Raw genomic sequence first — 24,051 nt, forward strand, 5'->3', positions numbered from 1 at the left:
ATCTATCGAAACTGTAGATAGTCGAACTTTAAAAATTTGTCTTTTCTTTAATGTAAGTGCTCATCAAGTATTAATTTATTTGAATCCTTTTGCCAAACCGTTACGTGAACTATGTTTTACCAAAATAAGAAAATAAAAGTTTGTTTAGAACATGGACTTTTTTTATTTTCGCAAAGGTTGTTTGTTGAGGCATAACAAATGAACAAATCATAATGATATTCAAACGAATCATACATCCCACCACACGAATAACCGACAGCTGACGGGTATGCAAATGGACGCACACCAAGATCCAGGCAGGGATGCACTTCGAGCATTCAATTCGAAATTCGAACGCGTGAGTGATTCAACGCCTTCCGTCGAGCGGGTACTTTATTAATAGAAACTTCGAAACCGACGTGGCGACCCGATGGAAAAAGCCCTTTTTATTCATCTATATGTTTACCCTTGCGGTTAGTTCGAATTTATTTCCTACGCCAACCACCCGCGCCGGTGTATCATTTATATTTCAGCACACCACGAGCGCACCACCACCGGTTTGTTTATATGCACTTTATAACCCAGGGGTTGCCAAACTGACCACCAGATGCAAACAAAATGGTACGACTATTATTTTCTTTCTGTTACATTTGCATTGGAGAAAGAGAATATATTTCAACAATAAATTATGTGCTGATTAATTTACGTTCTACAACTGGATGGAATTTTGGCAGGACTTCCAACCCCCGGGCAGGATGGTTTTAATTGTGGCAATTGCACAAGCAAATAATAACAGAAGGTGACTGTTGTTTGGATCATCGCATCAGGACCCAAAACGTCCGTCAACGCAGTAATTGCCACTTAGGTCGAGCATAGCAGAAGATAAACAACAAATGATTGTCTTTATTTAGATCGTTGGCTGCTTGGAGTGCGCCGGTTATAGGTCGGCAAGGGCCATGGAAAACATGAAGAATTCGTTGCTGATCACGAGTAACAGATATTCTCTGAATTCATAATTCAGTGATGGGAAAAACGAATATGTTTAAAACATTCTCAAATACTGTTCAATCCATCATAACAAATAATCGTATTTGCCAGAAATTTAAAACAGACACATTTGCAAAAACACAAATGTTGATAAAAAGTATACATGTTGTTGATTCAGAAAGCTTTATTATTCGATTGATTGCCATTTTTCTCTCTCTGTTTTGTCGGTTCATATTTTATTTTAACTATCGTTATAATGAAAGAAAAGAAAACAACATAGATCATATTGGCTCACTTAAAAAATGCTTCGAAAAAACAGCATAATAACAAAACTAAAAACAAATTTTAGGAAACAAAAAATTATATTCAAATCACGGTCAGAATAAACAACGCGAGGGACAACTGTGCATTAAAGCTCAGGCGCTCAAGTCTCGTGTTTGTGCTAATCAAATTAACATTGCGAGCACACCGTCGGAGTGGTAGTATTGATGGTGCCTGTTCTTCTTCGTCTTCTTCTTCCTCCTCCTCTTCTTCTTCTTCTTCTTTTTGGTTGAAGTGTCTTTACGAATCCATCGTGACAGACTCAAAACTACAGACCAGCGGTTCAGCTGATTCGACAGAATGTAATAGAGCGTTGGGTTTCACCGGTAGGACAGCCAGCGTTGGAAACAAACGTTTCTGAGCTGGAACGAACAACATCGAACCACACTCGAGACGTACTGCAAGCAAATTATTATGCATAGAGTTTACATTACACTGAGCAATGATGAACTCATGGGCTAAGCATGCAAACTGTTGGATTCGAAAAACATGCGGACGAAGAAATAATGAATAGCATAGACGCATTAACCCTTTGCCCTTTCTACCAGCGTTGGTAAACCTGATGCAACAGATTTTTATGTAAACGTCAAAAAAGAAATTGAATGTTTCTACCCTTTCCGCAACTCGTCAATTAAGAGCATTTTAAATTCAAGAAGCCGGACGTAATCGTTCGCATTATTTCAAACATTTATTTTCATTCCTGTGTGACCCTCATTTTCTATCCACCAGTTTTTGTTTTCTACCTTTTTATACCAACTGTAATACACTTTGAATGTGTATACAAACCAATCGTGAAGCCAGTGAGCGAACAAGGAGTGAGATTCTTTTTTACCGACATTTTATATACGATTGCTCTCTTAATTTGAAATAAAAACTGGTAAATGGTAAATGAGACGATTTTCACCAACACCCGCACTGATGTTCGACGATTGATTGGTTTTTAAATGGTTTCCATTTTAATTAATGATTAATATTGATTTTGGTCTCCCTTTCGATTCCCTTACAACACAGAAAGCCCAAATTTCGCGAATCAATTCAACCAACACGTGTTTGTTCGAGTAACCAGCTCAGGTGTGAAAAAGTTTGATAAAACTGTGGAAATTATGAAAACAATGGCAAAGCTTCAGCAACTTCATATCATTGTTTTTCTTCCCGATTCGGTTTGGCAAAAAATAAAACAGACAAATGAAAACTGATGAGCACAACATTTTATAATGCAAATATGGGTGCGAAATTCAAATAGGTGTGAATAGCAAAATCGTCGTGTCGAGCAAGCTGTCAACAGCTGATCGTTGATAACCCCCCCCCGCTCGTTTAACACATTTGTACTTTTCTTATTTCCCTGTTATTTTGCCAACTCTTCTCGAGATCGGCTGATCAATATTTGCGATGACACACACATTTTTTTACGCACACACGCACTCTTGCGGGCAATTCGGTTGATGGTCGGACGAACTTTGGTAGGTGAACCTTGGGGTTTTGATTGTAGATTTGCGAAATCAGCAAACTTGCATACGCACGAGGAACTACTTTTCTTTGCACATAACCCGCACACACCGACACACGGCACACGTGCCTGCATTGATTGGAATAAATCCTAAACAAACTGACCTTTTTACTATTTGCCTCGAACCTCAGTAGCAAAAGGCGGTGGTTTGTACAGCGCACTGGAAGACACTACCAAACGGTGAACATTGGATGTTCGCAAAAACCGCCATTAACCCCCCCTCCCCTGCACCAGCTCCCGATTAGGGCCAGTTAGGAAATAAAATGCCCGGCATTATTTTACTCCGCCACCGGCTTCGCACCGGAAAGCTCAGCCTCCCTGCCGCCTTTTGAAGCAACGGACCGCGACCGAGATCACCTCCGAACAGGCAGATAACAGGCCGGATCGCAGCGGTAGGGGTTTTTGCAAACATCAACACTAAGGCCGGGGATGCGCGACACGCGTGTGTTGTCAAATAATAAATCACCTGCACCAGCGCCAGCGCGAGGGCGCCCGAAATGGCACACGGGGTCGCACACCTACACCGTTAGCGCATCCACATTCGCATTCCGGCGGCGTGCTTCGGCTCCGGTTTTGCGTGAAAAGGTAAAATAATCTGCCGGTCGATTACATGCACTTGTGTTCCACAGAGACAATAATAAAAAAAAGTACACTGGCGGAGGAAAGACCAGCGGACAATCCCGCACCGCGCGCACTGTGGTATATCGTGGTGACAAGAACGAAGCACTGGAACGTTACACGTTAATAATGGCTGTCGGTAGCAGCCGCCACCAGTCGCTGGCACCGCGCGAAACGAACTGAGCGCCAATTCCGAGCCCAATCTCGCAGCGTGCGGGCTCCCCAATAGCCCGTGTATAAACGCTCGGGTGCTGGCAACGGTCGGCAGGCAAACAAACCGAAACCCGAGCCTGCAACTCGTGGGGGCAGCAACCGGCACGAAGGGTGCACAGCTGCTGAAAGGGCCAACTTGCGCAAAGGGAGAGCAACAGAGAAAGCGGCCTCGGCGAAAGGGATTGTCAGATGGTACGGTACGCCTCACAGCTTGGTGGCTTCAGTGTGACACAGATTTCGCCATTCGCACCTGGCTCGATGCCGATCCTAGACCAAACAAGCCCTTACACCCTGGTCAACGCTGGCGCCACTTTTGTCATTTGCCAAGTCGTTATCTTTATCTGCTCATCATCCAAATTTACATATGCAACTTATACATGAACGCTTACCCACACAACACGAAGTCGTATTAAGTTGAATAAATTGAATCTCATATTAGTATATTTCGAATCGGAATCGCATTATGCATAGACAATGTACGAGCAATGTATATTCTTTGTTGCATATGATGCCGATTAAGAATTTAATACGATTTTCTTTATGCATACGTATAGATGAACGAACAATGTACGGCTGATGTATATCGTAAGTCGTATATGATGCCGACTTAGCAAATATACGACTAAACATATATATTTTGAACAATGTACGGTTAGCGCCTCCACTTTTGTACGTATAGGCATTATTTTTGCGTCGTTTACGATTCAATCATATTGCATAGAAGTACGATTATTTCAAGTTGATATTCGATTTACATGCATATGTGTTGTGTGGGTATTTGCTTAAACTTCATAAACTTGTGGTCTAGCGGGTACGCCGGTTAGAACATCGGCTCACCAGCGCTCAACCGGTGTGGGTTCGAATCCCAACTGAAACCGACTAACTATTCACGTAAGCAAAGACGAGAAAAGCTTTCAGTATCCCTAAAATCATTTAAAACAATCTAACTGTAGATTGGAAGTTGAGTACTTTTCATCAAACGAAAATATATCCAACAAAAGGTTCCTCTGACCCTGGCTAGTAGATAGTCGGCCATTGTTACAACACCGTACGAGCGGGCTATGTTCGTAGTTCGAACCATTGGTGTCTCGTATGGTGTGTCGCCTCTTCAATTTCAACATTTCGCCAGGGGTAGAATACTTTTATAAGTATGCTAAAAATTGACTATAAGACGTTGACTGCCATGGCTGTCATTTTTGATACTCAGCTGTCATTAGTTCTACAAAGTGTTTGTCCCATAAAAAATGAAAATGCAACATAAAAATTATTGTAATATTTAATATCAGTCCTTTCTGAAGCTAAGTCTTTGCTTAACGTTCAAAAACCATCGGTTTAATAAATGTTTTGAACTCATTTTATTGAAAAAGATTGTACTAAAAAGTGTGACTAAACGCTTTGCTGTCAACGTGTTAATTCAAACATTGAATTATTTTCAGGAAGTGGATTTTTTGTATTTTTTATTAACCAAGTCAAATATTATAAGGCTAATATATTGAAAAAGAATAACTACAAAATTTAGTTGGCAAAGCAAACACCTGTAGTAGACCCTGCCCTAAGGATGCTCTCGGCAGCCTCGCGTGGTGCATGTTTGTGTGCGAAATCGGAACAGCCACCGACCGAGCGGGTTCGTACGAGAAGCGCGCAGGCGCCATCGCGGTGCATGCAGGTGCTCGTGCCACTGCTCGTGCCACTGCTCGTGAGTACTTCCGGCCTGGCCGACGATGTCAGCGCCCTTCCGAATGGAAGGAACCAAAACAAAACGACCGAAAACACCCACAGTCTAGAAGCGTTTGTTTTAGCCAGCGCTGTCCCTCGTTCGGCTTCGTCCAAACGACCAAACGCTGATAGAAGTTCGTTCTGACTCGTCCACTAGAATACGGGACAGGGGTCATCGAATGTAGAGCAGAACGGTGTTCCTTTTGAATTTAACTAAATTGACACTCTCATCACGGGAAATTGCTATCAGCTGATGCAGGATTCACCCTGTCCATCATGAAGTTTATTATTTCGACGTATCCCAAGAGTTTCCCGAATATCATTCGCATCTGTAACCTGCACCGAAGAGCAACGTTCCCTCTACAATAGATTATAAATATAATTCAGCTGGAAGTGACACTCGATGGCACTCCTTTTCATACTACCAACGAATACACAATAAAGGCAAGGCTATCGCTCCTATTCAGGCTCATCTGTTACCATGATAGCCATGCCACATCCTTATAGTACTCGGAAGCTTGATATATTTGCATCGTACAAACTTTTGCAAAGTGATTAACTTCGTGCGAGTCACAGAGCACTTCAACTATCTGAGGAAAAACACCATAATTTATATGTTGTCTGTCTTACTGGAGTTGCTGTTACAATATTTTAAACGTCAGCTAATGTAAACATTTAAACAGAATAGTTATAAGCAACAATTAAGGTCATGCTGAGTTAACGACTCCATTCTCGACGCAGCTTGTCAAAGGCCAATACAACGATGTTTTGCTAACTATACAGGCAATTTGCATTGTATGTTAGTCATCACACTCATTGCAATGTACAGAGCAGATCGGGCTTGGCTGGATGAAGTAGGAGAACATAGGATAGGTAGAAAGAAAACTGCTGAACTTACCATTGCTCTTCGCCGTTGACGAATCACGCGTGTCACCACGGCGTCGCGTGCGACCCCGGCGTTTCAGCGAGTTGGAACGCGAGGAATATCCAGCTGATGGGTCGTTCAGCCGCGAGGCACCCTCTGCCTCCGACGAGCTGGAGGAAGAGCGCCGTCGCCTACCGGTCCGATCGGCCGGCGAGTTGGAACGTCCGGAAGAGATCGATCGATGGCGCGATGACGTAACGCCACTGCCAACGCTCATACTGCGCCGATGGCGACGGGTTCGTCGTACCCGGCCGTTCTGAAGATGGTTGATAGGGCCATGGTTGGAGCCGGTGCCGGCTACTTCGTCCTCTATCGACGAAATTCGAATGTTTGGCACATCGTGGCGCGGTAGCTCCTCTGTTTGCAAATCGTGCGAGAGCATCACCCGCGACAGCAGGTGGTCGATGTGGTTGATTTCCTGCTCGTAGCGAGAAGGAGCGTGGACTACCGGTTCGGTTTGGTCGTCCATCTCCACAAAGCGCTCGAGCTGGGGCGGCTGCTCCGAGGGCTCGCAGTCCAAACTGTCACGCTGCCGTCGCCGCAAACTGCGTTGGGTATGGAAGCTTTCTTCGCGCACCATCAGCGTCCCGGCGTTACTGCGTACCAGTTTGTATATCTTAGGTCGAGCCTTGATCGGTGTGGTTATCGGTGGATCTGCTGGCATCTCCTGGATGGTGACGCCATTCTCTTCGTCCGGTACTTGCTCGTTGCTTTGTGTAGGCGTCGATGGAGCATGCGGCACTAACCTCCGATCGCCTAAATCCTCGTCATCGGTGGAGTTACGCCCGTAGAACTCGCTAATACGTTCCAGGATAGAGCTAGAACGACTGGACACTGATTTGCGCGATCTCCTGCGCACGATCGGAGGCTCTTGCATCGCTATGGCGCTAGCAGACTTGCTTTTCTGCAGCACATGCCGGCCGGAGTCAGCATCATCGTTTGTCAACCGATACTGGGAGCCGCTCGTCGCCAGCTTGTGCCCTAATCCTTTGCTGCTCAGTTGATTGAAGATATCGGACAGGGAGTCCCCGGACGTTGGCAGTTTCTCCTTAACTAGCGACGTACGCGAGCGGCTGTATCGCTGCGGCCGCCCAGCCTTCGACTGCTCCAAGGTGCTGATGCCCTGGCTTCGCCCCTGCGGAGCACAATCCGACCGGATAACGCAGTCCGGTTGATCCACCTCCACCATCAGCTCGCCGCTCACGCTGTCGAACAGCTGTATCTTTGGAAAGCTGATGTTCGGCGACGAGCTGGACGTCGTGAGCTCCCACTTCCAGCTATCTGGCTTCTTCAGCGCGAGCCGTAGCAAATTGTCTCCACTCAGGAGGGCGTTGTTGTTTGAATCGCGCGACACATCCTTGCTCGCCGGGCTAGCAGTACCGCGATGGTAAGACATCGTTACACTGGACACCTCCCGCAGCAGTTCTGCACCGAGTTCGTTACTTTACCGTCAGTTGTGAATGAATCTGCATCATCCAACACGCTATATAGGCGCCCTATGGAACAGAACACACATGTAACTGCACACGTCGCATCCAGGAATGTTTCATTTGTTGCCCGCAACACCCAGTTGGTAATTGTACAGTTCAACGTGCGAGTCCGACAACAAAACCTAACCGTGGGCAGCAGTTCGAAGCTGCGGGTGATAAAAATAGCACCGGTTTACGCACATGCATACACGCGTGCTAACGATCGCAGACGGCGCGTGAAAAGTGAAAGTGAATTTCATACCGGCCATACACCTCTAACGATGGTATTTCTTCATTCTTATTCTGCCAGAGATGCTAATCTAAAGCAGATACGAGGCTTTAAAGGGAAGAGGTTTCGAGAGTCGATAGCCAAAATGCATCCTGGCGCATGGTAGGCCAAGGTCATGGAAAGTTCCTGTTGGAGGTAGACAGCGACAAACACCAACCTATTCTATAATTCTTTCCATGTTTACATATTCTACAAAAGATGCGGCACTGTGAAGAATCTCTTTACGCCGAAAGGCCTTGCGGTGTCGACAGATAGGATCGTCGACACAATTGTCAATATCTGTCAGGTTAGGACGCACTTCATCTCCTGAGCGCACTCTTTGCCGATCCCCAAAAGCCAAAGCAGACTAGTGCGCTCAAGGTTATGCTTCGTTTTCAATACTAAAACAAACAATGGGCAGCATCCGGTCGGCGTGGAGAAATGGAAACAGAACGATGCAGCAGCTATATATCAGTACCTGTGCGACAGCGTCACTGTAAATTTACCGCGACAAACAAGCCGAGAGCGAAAACCGTCACCGGTTGTGGGTGCGCATTCATACGTCCAACGGTGTGCGACCATGTGCGACGCGGCATGTGAAGGCCACCAGTCTTTCCCCAAACGGAAGCTTATTTGTCATCGGCTTTGATGTCAACCGTTCGTACCTGGATGCCGGACCGGGCTTAAAATAGCGCACGCGGTGTTATTTTAGAACCACGGAGGTAAAACATAGGTCGACGCCGGTAGAGCCGAGCGGCGCAAGGTGTGCGTAGTGTGGCCGTAGGGGTGGCTGTGACGTAAGGACTTTATGAACTGTCGTCACTGCACATGAAGGTTGCTCGGTGGGCAGTTAGTTTTCGGTACCATATCGAAGGTCGTCGACGGTCTATCTGTGCAGGTCTCGATGATCCTCTAAAGCGAGAGGCCACTGTTTGCTTCTCGCTCGATTATTTCATATCTAAGCAGGAAATAAACAAGTCCACGTATCACACCACACGCAGATCACAATATAGCTAGGGAAGATCCTTAGTAACGCCAACCACTACCATGGGGCAACACTCGGCGCGTCGGTCGCCATAGTACTATACGGTATCTAGTTCTAGTAGCACATGTGGTGACTATTTTTACACAAAACAACAACTGAATGAAATCAGGTCTTTTTCTATGTTGTCTTTTGATCGAGGAGGTGATACTCAGGCGTGCTGGTTGTGTCACGTTGTGCAGATTGAAACTTCCGCACCGGCACTAGGCATCCGGAGCATCTGGTTGACGTGCGGTGAGGCGCTGGTGTTGCCTAGAAACTAGGGCACGCCTCAAGCCAGATTGAATGACGATTTCACGAGCTTCCTGTGGTTTTTCGGCAGCGGATCACACGTGTGACCACGTCACGAACCCGCGACTTCCACCAGATTGTCTCCAGAGTTCCACCGGTGAGCTAGCTGCACATTTCGCGACGTGTACGTAGACGCAGACCTGCCGCTCTTGTGACCGCAAGACATCAGATACTGCCTCGGCCGGATCGGTGGGTTCGTTTGCAGTCGGAGGTGGACGTAATCAGCGTGTAACTAGGTCCGGTCACTTTCACCACACGCGGCACGGCTTCGATCTTACGACTGAGGCGTATCCTACGTACCAAACCGAAGCAACGCGCGCGAAAAAATCGTCCCAGGTTGGGCCAGTGCGGGGCCGCAGGCAGATCGACGAAGATGGTGGACATCTGCCAGCCGCAAGAAGACCTGCCGAAAGGAAAACACCAAAGGAAATACCGCGATACCAGAAGGGAGAGCGAGCGAACGAGATGGTGATTAACCGGTTGCGGCTGCGCAACATCCGTGACGTACCGGCGAGCAGTCGCCGCAGCTATATACCTTCCGTCCCTAGCAACTATGTTGCAGACGGAATCGATAAAATATTTGAAAAATCTAACACCCCAGTGGAAAACAAACCGTATAAATGATGTGTCCATGGGCGCTCGTGCGAGAACGTCGGATGGGGTGCGTCGGTAGCAGGCAAAGTCGGGACCCCCTCCCATGCGGCGGGAGATCATCAGTACAAACAGTCCGAGAATAACATAACCGAGACGGAGCGTCCCCGGCCAGGCTTGACGGTCAATGTGAAGAGCATGCATGTAGGCCGCACTCTCATGCGCGCTCGTAGAATGGCGCGCATTCGTTGCTTATTCATTCCATTATTAACTGCTGCAATCCTCATGGCAACCCGATCCATCAAGCACCGCTTACAGCGTTTTGGGCGAAAATGCAGTCTTGGTTGGGTATGCAATTGTAACACACTCAGATTTATCATTCGCTGTCTCATTCAGAATTCACAGAAGTTTGGCTATGTTTTGTTAGAGTATTTGGACTAACACTTCAAATCTAGTTAGACTCTTTTGATAGAGTTTTTAGGCTATAGACAAAATCTATGGAGAATATCCTAGAATAGTGAAAGGTGAAAGTAAAGAATACATAATTCTTTAAATCTATTAACAGAATCTTTCATCAGTTGTTGCAGGTTACTCTCTTGCGCTCATAAGCTGTAGTCCAGGGCGTGCTGTGTTGGTTTTCGAGCTCGCTACCACAGTGCCTCAACTTACAAGCCGTCATTTGATCGATGCGCTCTGCGACTCCTGGGAGTGGACGTCGGCGCAATTCGATTCGACGATCCTGGTTGGACTCGGATGGCTACGTCAGCGCGATGTTGCCTCACCCCACCCTAGCGATTGTTTGTGCCGCGAAGCGTGGGAACGATGGTCACTGGTAACGCTCACCTCCGTCAATAAAAACCAGAACCAGCAGCATTGCATACGTCTCTCTGGTTTTTGTTAGAGAATTTGTGAGTTTAGAGAACAATTTCCATACCTAACCAATGTCTGATGTTCAAAGTGCAGGTGAAAGCATTCAACTACCTTCACCGTTGTATTTTCCTTCCCTTTTCTCAGGACTGTTTGAGAACAACCAGCTCAATGGCCGTCTTCGACGCAACACTCCTGATTAATACGGACCATTTCCGGGTGGTTTCCTCTCCGACAAGAAGCGGATATGAAACATTTCACAAGCGCCTAACTGCCAGCAAAAAAAACGGGAGGACTTCCGAACTCCAGACTGTGTCTGTGCTAATGGAGAGAAACGGAAGAAATACAAAGTATACGCCCGGAAATGAATGCAATCGTAGCTGGTAATAACAAGCCCATTTGTAATAAAAAATAAGAGGCCCAAAAGGAAGCTCCAGACATGGTGTGTCCAACCCACAGTGGAGTACTCCAAATCACTTGGTGATGAGGTGTAAAATAAATGATTTGATCTATCAAACACGGTTTAGGGAGTAATCATCTATAAATGAGGTTGAATTTCAGTACCTAAAACCGCCAACAATCGTTAGGTTGAGATAGTTGAACTTTGGTGTAACTCCGATAATTTATAAAGTCTTTCAGCCTCTAAACAAACTCTTGTGTGTGTGTATGTAAAAGCGTTGATAGAGTGTTGTACTTTGGTGATAAATCAAACAGCGCAAACAAAATAATTCCCACCGTCTCGCAACAGCTCTTACGCTCTCTCTCTAGGAAAAGTGGAAAACCGAAAGTCATAGGTCGTAATTGATGGGTTTTGTTTCGATTTCATTTCATTTCATTTCCGAGGCGCGTTTTGATGGATTATTCTGCACCGATAACAAGTTATCCTTTTCTGCCGTGCCGCTCAACCGTTACAGGCTCCGTTTATCGGTCCGTGCCCGTTGCTCACCCACTCGCCTGGGTGATAGGGGAAAGTGTGGAAAGATGCCCCGGTGGGCTAAAATGTGCCGGCTTGTATTCAAACAATATAAAGAAATATTACGTAATAGAATATGTTGAAATCCTATGCGGATTTCAAGGCTCTAAATAGAGATTGAACAGGGAAAACTAAAAGAATGAAGTGAAACACGTCTGAAATCATGTAAGATTTGCTCACAGTTTTTGGAGCTATAACAAGTGTCAAAATAAAATATTACAATCAGGTAAAATATTACAATCCAGTAATTTATTTAGTTTGACATTGTTTGAGGTAAATTAACTCAAAGATGTCTGTATTTTGAATCAACAATTCATATATGATTAGTTATCGATGTTTCATTCGACTTTATAATTCCAAGAAAACCCCTTTTTTATTTGGAGTTGGAAGCACATTTAATTAGATTTCTTGACATAGATAGTCTACCTTGTGATGAAATTTTATCAAAAATCTCAAAAATATCGTCTTGTTAAATAGTTTGTTGGGGGTGCCCATGGCGCAGCGGTAGCGCGAGGAAACACCACGCCACAGGTGTGGGATCGAATCTCGAGTCTGGCACCCCCCGGTATTACGAACGGCTGACCACCGATCTATAATATACCGTCTTTCGGTCACACAAACTCTCTTCGGAGAGAGGCCTTGTCCCACTAGGGGATGTCGTGCCACATAAAAAAAAATAAATAGTTTGTTACAAACAATAGGTAAAAGTTGACATAATTTTAGGAAGTTTTCAACTGTGGTTGGGATACAACCAAAACTTTAGTTTTTTATTGCTCCGATTTGTTTGTAACAGAAAAGACAGTTGTCATTGTATACATTTCCCTATCTATCATAGTCCCTTTTTTCTATCATCTTCGCAGTTCCGGACTCTAACATAGCTCTTATTTAATAATTATTATTGGGTGTGTTTTACCTAAGCATTTGGGCATTTTTGTCCCACAATTGGAAATCACGGTTGGTAAAAAAGTGCTCCTAAATAATTTTTTTAAGTTGTTAAAAATAAAAAAGAAGTTAAAAACTGTAGAACATTTAATACCTTTTTTTTGTTTTTGGCATTAGAAGAGACGGTAGAGAATCGGTGTGTGAAGAATTGGGTTATTTGTCTTGGGCGCACTGCGAGGGCATTTTGCTCCACATTACCTTACATTTTTGCTTTCGATTGTTCTCCCTGTTGCTCTTTCAACCCGCAGGACGCTGAAGCTGTTATCTTGAACCAACAGGTTAAAATACATACACACAGCCGACCACGGAAGTTTTAGTGCCAACTCACGGGCTTGGAAAAGGCTGCAAAGAATGCCAAACCCGATTGATCTCTCGTCAACCCGGCCCCCCCCCCCCCCCCCCCCGCACGGGGAAACCCTACACTGCGCGGGTAAAACTAACACCAGTGGAATGGAAACCAGAAATCAGCGCCAGTTGACGGAGCGATGTAACTTTGGCTTGGGGAAAAAGAATTTAAAAAAAATACGGCTCGGAAAAATGGCGAGCTCGAGTCACGATTGGGGTGACCTTCGTTCGATTCCTGGACACCATCGGGCGTGGCGTTGGCCAAATCAAATATCCTTCATTTGAAAAGGAACCGCTTTCCCGACGATGTGTCCCCTGGGACCTGGGGAACGCAAGGGGGAGCGGGGGAATGAAAAAACAAGTTCCCGCGCCGTGCAAACAAGTGCGGACGAAGTTGTGCAGGGAATGAAATTATATGAAAACTCTATACGCCGGGAAATTCCCCGGACCCGAAGCGGAAGCCGCTGTTTTGGTAAAGGCAGAAAGCGGGGAAGGAAAACGGCATAGGAAAACAGGAAAAACCATTATCTCTCTGGGGGGGAGTGGAGCGGTCCTTTCCGGATTCCCTCCCCCTCCCTTCGCGTGGGCTCACAACATAAACACACGAAGCAGAGAAAACACGAAGAAAAGACGGCAGAGTTCCGAAAGAAAAGTTTGATGAGTCGCAAATTTCCTTCCTCGTCGTCTCAATTCGCGGAACAAATGACTGTCGTGGCGTCGGTTGGGCCCAACGAGGACGAGGGTAGGTTGGGGCAACTTGTCGGGGGACCGATGGGGCGATGAAAAATGGAAAACAAACTTTTCCTCCCAAGTTTCCCCCCCGCTCTCCTCAATCGTCAATGTTTTTCTTTTTTCCAGCCCAATTTTTTAGTGCGGGGGCCGGAAGGAGAAAAAAATTGACGCCTTATCGCTCGGAACAATGCGATCACGATGAAAACGGACAGTTTTCATGCTCGCGAGCCGGACCCGTTCAAGCTCGTCCGGGTCCGTTTTCCCGGCCCACCGACGGGCGATATTCATCACGCCCGAAAAACTTCCTAAACAGCTTAATCTTTCCCGGAGGCAATTTTATTTATGTAATTTTAATCGTCTCTTCGAACTGCCACTACCTCTTTTCGTATTTTCCATTTTCTTTTTTTTTTCTTTTTTTGGATTTTTGCGCCTGTGGTCTGTGGATGCGCATTTGATGACATTCGATAAATCGTGCCTCGGTCATGGTGTTGGTCGGAAGAAAGAATTAATCTTGTTTTATTGCCATCGTGACATGCCGACCCACGGTTCGATGGAGTGGGCGGATTTAGCTTTTTGCAAGTAATTAAATCTGTTTCGCGAATAAGCAGAAAGACAACGTTCCAAACGAGATGAATTTCCTCGCACTATTTGATAGACAGTAGTAGTATGCGTTATTTATGAACCACTTTAATTTCTTACTATTTATTTCGATTCGATTAACGGGTTCGACGCATTTGGAAAAGTGAATTTTGAGGGAAAAATTACTCGAATCATACTCGATTGGAATATGATATGCATCGTGTTCAATATATCAACCATCAATTATTTCAATAACACAAAGGCTGGTCCATTTTTCGATCATTATTTTAATTAAAATTCATTTCATATAGATCTATTACAGCATCCGTTTCATCGTTTCAAAGAATTGTGGCATTCAACTGGGCCAAAGTGGATATGTTTCATTTGTTTCTATTTGATAGGAAATAGAGCCACTCACAATAATTAATTACGTTGAAATCTGATGAGCTGTCAAAATTGCCCGTTTCCTGTTATGAATCAAATTGGCTGCGTTGAAAGGTGTTTCATTTAGTTTTAACACCTCATCATCCTTCCACTATATTTGTCCTCTTGAAATTTTGCTATTTTTGATCATTTTGGAATTTACCTCCCTAAACCAGGGGTTGGGTTTTGGACCAATGGATTTTTCCTATTGACTTTCGGAATATCCATCGACCGATTTGCAATTAGATGCCTTTTTAAGTGGACAACTTTTTTTAATTTTCATCAAGACGTTCCCTGAGCCAAGGCGGACTACAATGTAAGCAAACTTAGCAGCTGTTTGGAGCCTCGAGTTTGCAAGTGCCCCGTCCTTTTGGTCCATATTTTCAAAAATTTCAATTTTAACATTATTTTTATTATTTTGCAACAAAGTTGCTTGTTTTATCAAATGGGCGACGAGTCTGTGAATTTACTTTTTAATGAAAGTAAATGAAGAATATGAAACTGTGCAAACGATTCAACTGATCTGAATTGTGCTTTGATGCAAAAAAAGTGCAGTGATTTTAGGATAAAAACATGTCATTGATGCACTGGCGTAAATTAAGAGATCAATGTGAAAACTTAGTCAAAGGTGAAAGAAAATTTTCAGAATAAATTGAGAATATTGGAAATGGGTTAACAAAAAAAATGTCGAGCACATTTCCAATTACAATCATTTTTCATTTTGGGAAAAAAAGAAATTAAGAACTAATTGAAATGAATTACTAGATAAGCCAAATGATACTCTATTTGACAAATGAATAAAACAATAGCAAATTGGAGCTCAAGGTGTAAAGTTTCCTTATCCGAAGAACGCTTAACGTAACTTGAATGAACCAAAAGAATACTTTTCAACAAAGCCTAAGTTAGGTCGAAATAAATATGAAATCGATTCTGTTTTTAATTCGTAAAAGATTGAATCACATTTCGCAACCCATGCTCATTTGCAAACTCTATCTAAATTAGAAATAAAGAGTAAATGATTAAAATAGGTAAATTAGTTTCTAAGGCGCAATCCCTTCGATCGAAAGGGGTAAAAAAAACCAAAACTTTGGAATGTCCAGAGGAACGTTGATTTATAAACTTTCTATCAGGTTTCTTGAATAAATCCATCTGTCGTGTTGAAAGTAGGACACGGTGTTGACACAAATTTTGACATGCATAGCAATTGCACGTAGAATATTTTCCAACTCGAGCTTGAAGCTAGTTTTATTTAGCAACTAAGCTAGGAGAAGGTAATAGATACACCTGATGCAAGTCGCGTTATTTTTTCAAAATGCTGCACTATATTATTTTGGGTTATTCTTACACTGTTAATTGAACCAATAAAAATTGAAATCGATTTGAAAATTTTCATTTAAAACTATTATCATTGATTGCGAAAAGAAATGAGTTAAGAACAAAGCAACAAAAGGGTGCTCTTTCCGTACAGCGTAAAGCTGCACGGAATGTAACAGCTGAACAAAAAGCCAAAAGAACCAGAAGTACTCGATACCATCTGTTTGAGTCTCACGAAATCCGGCTCGCATCCTTCGCGCAACTATCCTCGGCAATTTTCGTTTTCCTTTCCCCCGTGATAAATTAAATCAAGCAAACTTAATCCCCAACCTTCCCGGCCGGTAACGAGACGCGATCCGTTACGGGGGTGGGGTTTTGTTTTTTTCGCTGAGTAATACCCGGGCCGGAAGTTCTCGTTCTTCGATTATAAGTACGCGCAGGAAACGGTGAACCCCTAAAGGCTAAGTCCCGCATTTCACCGTCCGCACTGGTGTACTGTTTCCCGTTAATGAGATGGTTCTGCCAAACGCACACGGGTCAAAAACTGCACAAGGGGACGGGGGGGAAATGGGGATGGAAAGGTGGAAAGTGCAACGGTGAACAAGAAAAGCGTCGTTCACCCTTCTTCGGGTGGGAAAAAGGTGCGCGGTCTTGTATTTCGTGCTTTGGGTGAAAATAATTTTATCATTGCTTTCCTTGGGTTTGTTGGCCGAGGGGTTGGCTTATTTTCTTTCGCCCTACGCTTTGCAGCTGCTTCGGTTTTTCCTCGTATTGTTGGCGAGGGAAGGGGGAGAAAAAAACCGGGAGGGAAGGTATTCAATTAAAAGTTTTCTTTCACCTTTTCCACGAGCTCGCGGGGCGTACACTTTGCAACTCGTTCCTGGCGTCGAAAGGATCTGGCGGTGCGGTCCATTCATTGGAGGAGCTATTATAATATTCTAATATTATTATTTCAACGCTTCAACGTTTGAGTATAACCCGCAGGGTCCCACCGAGTGAAAGTGAGTACCCGTGGGCACAAACAAATGCAGTCGCATCGTCGGGGTTTAATAAAATAGGCTCCGAAAAGGCAGACCCAAAACCACGATCCTGTGCTGAACGCTTTCCGGAAAATTGGGATTGATTTGGGGCCGCGGCCGGGCGAGGTGTGTTGGTGTGAAAATTTGAAAAGCTGCAAGACGCGAAATCCGCCGGCAAAACGCCGGTGCGCCAGCAGACGGTCACCGCCAGGCTCGGGGTTAGTAATTGGATTGATTCAATATTCATACCGCTCTCGGGTTTCGGCTTCCAGACCGAACGCGAAAGTCCACCCGTACGTATATACGTACGCCCTGGAGCGGTAGGTGCTCGCGCCGGGTATTACCACTTTAGGCCCGGTGTCTCGGACCGCTCGGACCTCGCGTTACCTGACGTACCTCGAAATCTTCACGCTCATGCATATACTATGAGCGCCTACCTCGGAGCGGAGTACTAGACGGTTTGCCCCCTTTTTGTCCACGTCCCAGCAGCCTTTCGGCATTCGATTAAAAACTAACAACTACAAGTATGTTTTGCTTCGCAGGAATCAGCTGGTTCGGCACGAGACCGTAGGTAGAAGCCACTCGTAACGAGATACCGCTGTGATGGTTTAGGAAAGCAAATACCTTAAAGGGTATCTTTTCAACGTAAGCTATGAGATGTGGGCTTCCATATCGAAAGGTGTCGGTAAGGCATAGCCCTTCTTAACTTCTATACAGGTCAAAGTTGGAGGACATAGTGAGCCAAGCAAATATGCTGACTACTGGCGATGGGAACAACGGCTTCGAGCAACTCCGGCAAATTTCGCTGTCTGCTCCGGAGTCGGTTTTCAACTAACGGCTCCGAATTAACGACTCCAAAGTAACGCTTCAGAAATAGTATCTCCGGAGCCGGTTCCGAACCAACGGGCAACGGGCGGAACTCGATTCCCTGAGAAGAATCGTATGACTCATTACTAGTATATAGTATCTTGTTTAGTTTATAATACACGCAACAGTTTGTTCAAGAAATCAATGAAATCAAGTCAATGGCAGACAGTTATTGCAAAGGATTTTCTAAAATAAAATACACCACCTAGTAAAACCTTCCCTGCATTGCCAAAGAACCCCTCCACAAAGTGCTCCTAGATATAGCCTAACGCATTCAAAAGCCTAAATAATGAAATAACGCGACTTGAAAATTAAGTTGCCCTGAAAGAGCGTACTAAAATATGGCCACCCTGTGAGTTTAACAGTTCTATATGAATAGAAACGTAAAATAAGATCAAAACATAGCCACCATTGAGGCGGGCTGGTTCGGGTTGGTGTTGTGCCTTATGAATCTTTAGGCGAGATTTATTCATATGCATCTTTCACCGAAAATTCATTCAGATTGATTCATGAATATTTTGGGTCACGAATCTTAAAAATATTGATAAATCTTTCGAAACCTTAGCATTTGTTTGTAACAATCTTTTACAAATCTTCATGATTCTTACATTGGCGTGGATCAAGTGACCAACACAAAAAAGAGTGTCTCTCTTCCCATTTTTTTCAGTTCCTTTAACATTAAGGAATGTTTGGAATTCAGGAATCTGTCAATAACAGATTAACTAACCACGGAACCGAATCAAAGAGTTATTCAGATTCGTGAATCTGAATCGGAATGACACCACTCTAGTTCTTACGTAATTTTACTGACTATTTCACTAAGGATAACCAGTGCAAAAATCGCTCGCTTTATACGTTTTATTGAACGTGTGGTTTTTATGATATTTTTGCAAAGCTGAAAGATGAGAAAAACTTAATTAATTTTCTGCTTAACACCTAGCTAGCGGAATGATGAAGAGGAGCATCAAAAAAGTAAAAAAAAAGCCATAAAATAGTAAACCAATATATAAAACAGCAAACGTTTACAGATTTGAAAATGAGCTTTAAAAAGAGCGAAGTTAAAAAGAGCGGTCAAAATGACCGCAGTTTAAAATGACCTTAGACCTAAATAGCATTATAGGGGAGGTTAATTTTGTTCTCGGAACTAGTCGTTCAGAAAAGTCTAAAATTTGTATTTTAGATATTGCTTATGATTTTAAGAAAAGCTTAAGTGGTACATACCATTTTTAGCTTCTTCTTCATATGCTCTTTGGTTCAATTTGTATTAAGAAGAGATTCAGACTCAGCCAACAAGGTTTTGTTTATTACAAACAATACAAAACCCGTATCACAACGTACGGCATAAACCGTCTTCTTTTAATTTATTCCATTTTCAACATACGTCAGTGAGAATTGGGAATCTTCAGGACTTGCTATGGGTGCTTATTTGTGTACTAATAGAAAGCGAATTGAAGAGAGCAAGTGTACGAGCAAAAAAAAAGGATTACCAGTGGAAAGTGTGATACGATATTACAGGATTATCCGGTATTTAGTGCCGGCTTTAATGCTGGTAATCCTTATTCAGGCCCGACGGGACATTCTGATGCATTTGCAGCCATCGTTATCCTGATTTATGTGTAAGAGATTACATGTATGCCTGCTTATTAGCAGGGTTATGCCCATAGTCGATCATTCGCGCGGCGCAAACAATCTCATCAAAGTAGACGATGCAAACTGGTAACGTTTGCTTCTAGCGGGCACTTTACGCAACAAGCGATACCGGAAGCAGCTTATTCTTTTTTGTTTTTGAAAGTGAACACGACAAGCGTATTTATTTTTACGTAAGTATTTACATTTACTTGTCGATTTTTTTGCAATAACGTAATATATTTTTCGTCTTATTAGCCAGTTTAAGTTCTTACTCAATGTTAATGTAGTTACGATAACCGATTACCTAGTGTTGTGTAATATACTTAAAAGAACTTGGTCTAGTTTATGAATTTTTACAACTTTCAAAGTTTCATATAAAACGGAAATCCTTTTTAGTGAAAATTTTGCACACTACGTTGAACTGAATTCCTCAACTTTATCACGGTATTGAACAATTTCCAAATCAACGATAATATGTAAATGATTTAATGGATGTCGGTGTTTAGTTGCGACTCTCAACGCGAAACAAACAAAACGCCCATTGCCTGCAATTTATAGCGAAACTAGCGATGAATCGAGGCGCAATAGGACATTGTTGTCCACCATTCATCGATTTTAAGTGCACCAAAGCAGCTCACAGCGGAGGAAAAACTAGGCTATCGGCCTGGGGTTAGCTTTTTAAGCCCGCATTTCCCAAAAACCCCAGGGCCAGGGAAACCCGGGCGCACCAAGAAAGGGGTGGCGATGCGTTGGCGATGGAATTTAATTGAAATTTCCATGTCAACCGTTCTTGTTTTCTTGCCCACCCTTCGCCCCTTCCGACCTCCCCCGTCAGCCAGTGTTTTACCCCATTCGATGCTACGCACGTCACGCAACGCCAATTTTGAACACCCCGGTGAAACCGATTCACCAACCCCCACACACACACACACACGCACCAGGCATGCAGATGTGTGTTCTGTTCGCCATTCTAACGGGCGCCAATCGTACCCAATTTTCCTCCCCACCCCGGCTCAACCCATTTCATTCTTCGATTTTCACCAGCCACCCAAAATTCCCGGTCACTTTGTAGCAACCCAGTATCCTCCCCCCCCCCCCCCCTCCCTACCAATCCCTCCTGCCGATGTTATTGAAATAATCTGAATCTCGTTCGTATTTTTTCCTGTTTTCCCCCTGCTTTTTTCCTTTTTTGTTTTGTTCGCTCTACACCTTACATTTTCATATCAATTTTCCCCCCTTGCCATGCACCCGAGGGGAGTTTATTAGCAATAAATCGATAGCAGGTTCCCCCTTGTGGAAGGGTGGAAAAGGGTGGGTATCAATACACAAAGCAGGGCGGCACGTCGAATGGCCTCGCGAAGGCGACAATTTCGAACCTTGCGCCAGGCTAGTTATTATGCCGTGCAGATATTTAAATCAAAATCGCATAATAAATTCATACTCGGCCAAACAGCAAAATTGCGCCGTCGTTCCACCCTCGCCACCCTTATCGCTCACACACACACACACACACACCCTCCCCGCACGAAACCGGGCGCCATTTCCTCTTCCCGCGTCACAACAGGTTGTTCACTCCTCTTCCCAGCACAATTGAATGGCTCCACCTTGATTTCCAGCGTGCTTTGGAATCTTTCCGGAAATTGGAGAGCCATTTACGTTCCTCTCATCGTGCTTGATGTTTTTTTCTCGTTGGCTACGGTTTTCCTCTCCTTTACATCCCTTACACAACCCTTGGTTAACTCTTTTGTGCCAATGCTTTCTTCTTTTACTACAGAACCAATCGATGTTTTGTTATTTTTTAGAGAGAACTTTTCCGGACAAAACATTTTAGAATCTTGCTTTACGCTTTTACACTTTTAAAAACACTATTACTGTTTTCACTAATGTAAGGGAAAGGGGAAGTAACAGAGACCACTGAAGCGACAATCGTTATTTTTCCGCAGCCCGTTCTTGAATTATACCACCATTTTTCATAGTTCGTTTCTCTAACACTCTTTATCAGAAATTATCGTCATGATCGTCGGAGCAGGACAGACAAGGAGAAGAAGGATATTATCACAAATTATTAAAACAACATTCAAAATCACACTTGGTAACTTAAGTGAACATTTTCTAAGAACCCGTTAATGCTTTCTGAACTAACTTTATTCATCGAGAACTTTATTCATCGAGATATTACAAGAAAATATGAAAACCAAAATTTAAATTAGACTTGGCAAACTTAAGCCAACATTTGTAAACTGTCGCGTTAATGATTTTTCAAGTAGCTTTATTAGTAGAGTTTTGACATTCTTTAAGTTTTTTAGTTTAGTTTAGTTTAATTGAATTTGTTTTCCACATCAACGAAAACTTCATTTTGTTGCAATGAATTTTTAATGATGTATTTCAAATATGAAAGATATGAAAGATTGGCTTGATTTTGTTTAGATGGTATGAAATACAATGAACTATGCAGTAATTTAGTGTTTGTACTTGTGCGTTCCAGCCTATTGAAGTTGTTTTATATTGCCTCCAGTCTATAATGAGGTACTTGAAGGCTGCTGTCTCGATTACAGTATCTCTATTTCAACTATTATACCTCAAAATATGGTATCGAAATTTTACACGACTTCATTCACATTTCGTGTCATATCATTTTCTCTGCTCAATTTTTCCAAAGGATGTATTAGTATGAAGTATGTTGCTTCATATGTATCTAAACTGCGCAATGCAGGCAAAATCAGGACTAGGAATAAAATTTCGCCAGTGGCTTCCAATGCTGGAATAACGTGATTAGTTTGCATCATTTATTAGTAATCCAATATTTGGTTAGCGAAATAAACCGTCACCTTTCTAATTCAAACAAACACTCACTACGGTAGGGGTAATGTAAAAGGCATCAACTTCCCGAGACAGGTGGCGTTGAGCTAAGGCAAACACCTCGGTTGCTTGCAATATGCTGCATGCAAGGGGTACACACGTCCTTGGCCCCTAGATGGCGCTAGTGAGCGAGAGTTCTATTTTGTTAACATTGGGTTAATTGTTGGCTGATGGACGCCCGTCGTAGTCGTTGCGCAATTGCAGCCAGCTCTCGCAACCGTAGGCCAGGGCGGTCAGCAGGGAAAGAATGGCCGATATCCAGTTGCAGGTGACTGTGCCATAGTAGCCCTTGTCCGCAGACACCAGTCCGTAGAAGAGGACGTACAGCACCACTGAGACGGTGGACGTGTAGCGGAGGTCCAGGGCACGCCAGTCGTACAGTGGCAGCAGTTTGCGGACGATGGTGCCGGCGCAACGCTTGTCCCACAGCAGCACGAACGAAAAGACGAACGTGTGCACCAACACCACCAGGGTTGCCCACTGCCACCGCTCGTTGTACTGCGGCCGGATCGTGGCCAGCGCTCCAATGGTGAGCAGCTACGGGACAAAGGCAAAAGGTTAACGTCACTCCAACCAACCAATTCCCTCACGGTATATTTACCAGCTGGAGCACTCGAAGACGGTTCCGCATTTCCGCCCTGTTGCCCGTAAGCAATCCGGCGCAGGCGGCACGTAAACCGCCACCAGTCGCCGGTGCACTGCCAATCACCGGAACGTCCACCAGGTGCTCATCGTTGACGGGCTGGTGCGGCTTGTCCGCCGTCAGCGTACCCGGCTGGCCAGCGGGAAGTTGAGCAAATATTTGCGTCATCGTCGAACTGCGATGCAGCTTTCGATTACACGTTCTTTTTAACAACAACACACTACTTTCACAACTACTACGGTCGCTCTCTGGAGCGCAACTGAACGCCTGATCTGTCAAAACCTTCCCGGGGAGCGGGATGGCACGATGGAATTTTTCGAAAAATTATCTTCTGTGTGCGCGCGCACAGTAAACTGAAAATGAAGAACAACAAACCCTTTGCCGGTTTCCGGTGCAATTACGATGTGTTTGGTTGGCCAACACGGAGTTCCGTCACCGACTCCGGGTACAAATAAGATCGATTTCTACCGTTGCTTACTTTAGCGTGGGGGGGAAAGTGGTGCTATCAGCGATTCGCTTATCATCAATCAGTACATCAGATTACCAATTGTAGCGAAGCACAAACACCAAATGCACGTAAAATCTTACCCCTGAAATGAAAATATCTAAAGGTAACATTAGATAAAGATAAAAGGTTTTGTGTTGTGGTGCGTTGTGCTGTTAGAAAAAAGTACTACCGAGTTCGATATGAATAAATATAAATAAGTTAGTGTGTTGACACACTATGGTACGATTGCCAGCTGTATGGAAAAGTATTATTTAATCGAACCCACATCAGCATCGAATTCCGGCCTGAAAGGTGCGCGTGTGTAACTGCTGGTACCGTACATGATGGAAATTAATAACGTTCTTCCACCATGCAACTGCATTACGAATTGTTCACCAATACTTTAGAAACTATCCTAGGTAAAAGGTAAAAACGACGGTAAGTG

At 44.0% G+C, this 24,051-nt stretch overlaps 2 protein-coding genes across 2 annotated transcripts; both read right to left on the reverse strand.

Moving 5' to 3' along the window:
- Positions 1–6,154: 6,154 nt before the first annotated feature.
- Positions 6,155–7,662, reverse strand: LOC131269097 (uncharacterized). The gene is made up of 2 exons (XM_058271416.1): positions 6,240–7,662; positions 6,155–6,186 (listed from the first exon to the last, which is right to left on the reverse strand). Exons 1-2 carry the CDS (start codon positions 7,660–7,662, stop codon positions 6,155–6,157), a joined length of 1,455 nt encoding a protein of 484 aa, XP_058127399.1.
- Positions 7,663–22,369: 14,707 nt separating this feature from the next.
- On the reverse strand, positions 22,370–23,401 carry LOC131269214 (uncharacterized). Its single transcript, XM_058271553.1, has 2 exons — positions 23,078–23,401; positions 22,370–23,013 (listed from the first exon to the last, which is right to left on the reverse strand). The coding sequence occupies exons 1-2, from the start codon at positions 23,285–23,287 to the stop codon at positions 22,633–22,635; spliced, it is 591 nt and encodes a 196-aa protein (XP_058127536.1). The 5' UTR covers positions 23,288–23,401; the 3' UTR covers positions 22,370–22,632.
- Between the last annotated feature and the right edge of the window lie 650 nt (positions 23,402–24,051).

Source organism: Anopheles coustani, chromosome X, assembly GCF_943734705.1.
Source record: "Anopheles coustani chromosome X, idAnoCousDA_361_x.2, whole genome shotgun sequence".
Taxonomy (NCBI): domain Eukaryota; kingdom Metazoa; phylum Arthropoda; class Insecta; order Diptera; family Culicidae; genus Anopheles; species Anopheles coustani.

What these genes read in the sequence shown, in the direction of transcription:
- LOC131269214 (XM_058271553.1), bottom strand. Translation starts at nt 23,287, where the DNA reads ATGACGCAAATATTTGCTCAACTTCCCGCTGGCCAGCCGGGTACGCTG. An exon ending in GTCTTCGAGTGCTCCAGCTG is followed by an intron (nt 23,014 to 23,077) that starts GTAAATATACCG and finishes TTTGTCCCGTAG; the next exon opens with CTGCTCACCATTGGAGCGCT.
- LOC131269097 (XM_058271416.1), bottom strand. Translation starts at nt 7,662, where the DNA reads ATGTCTTACCATCGCGGTACTGCTAGCCCGGCGAGCAAGGATGTGTCG. An exon ending in GTCAACGGCGAAGAGCAATG is followed by an intron (nt 6,187 to 6,239) that starts GTAAGTTCAGCA and finishes TACTTCATCCAG; the next exon opens with CCAAGCCCGATCTGCTCTGT.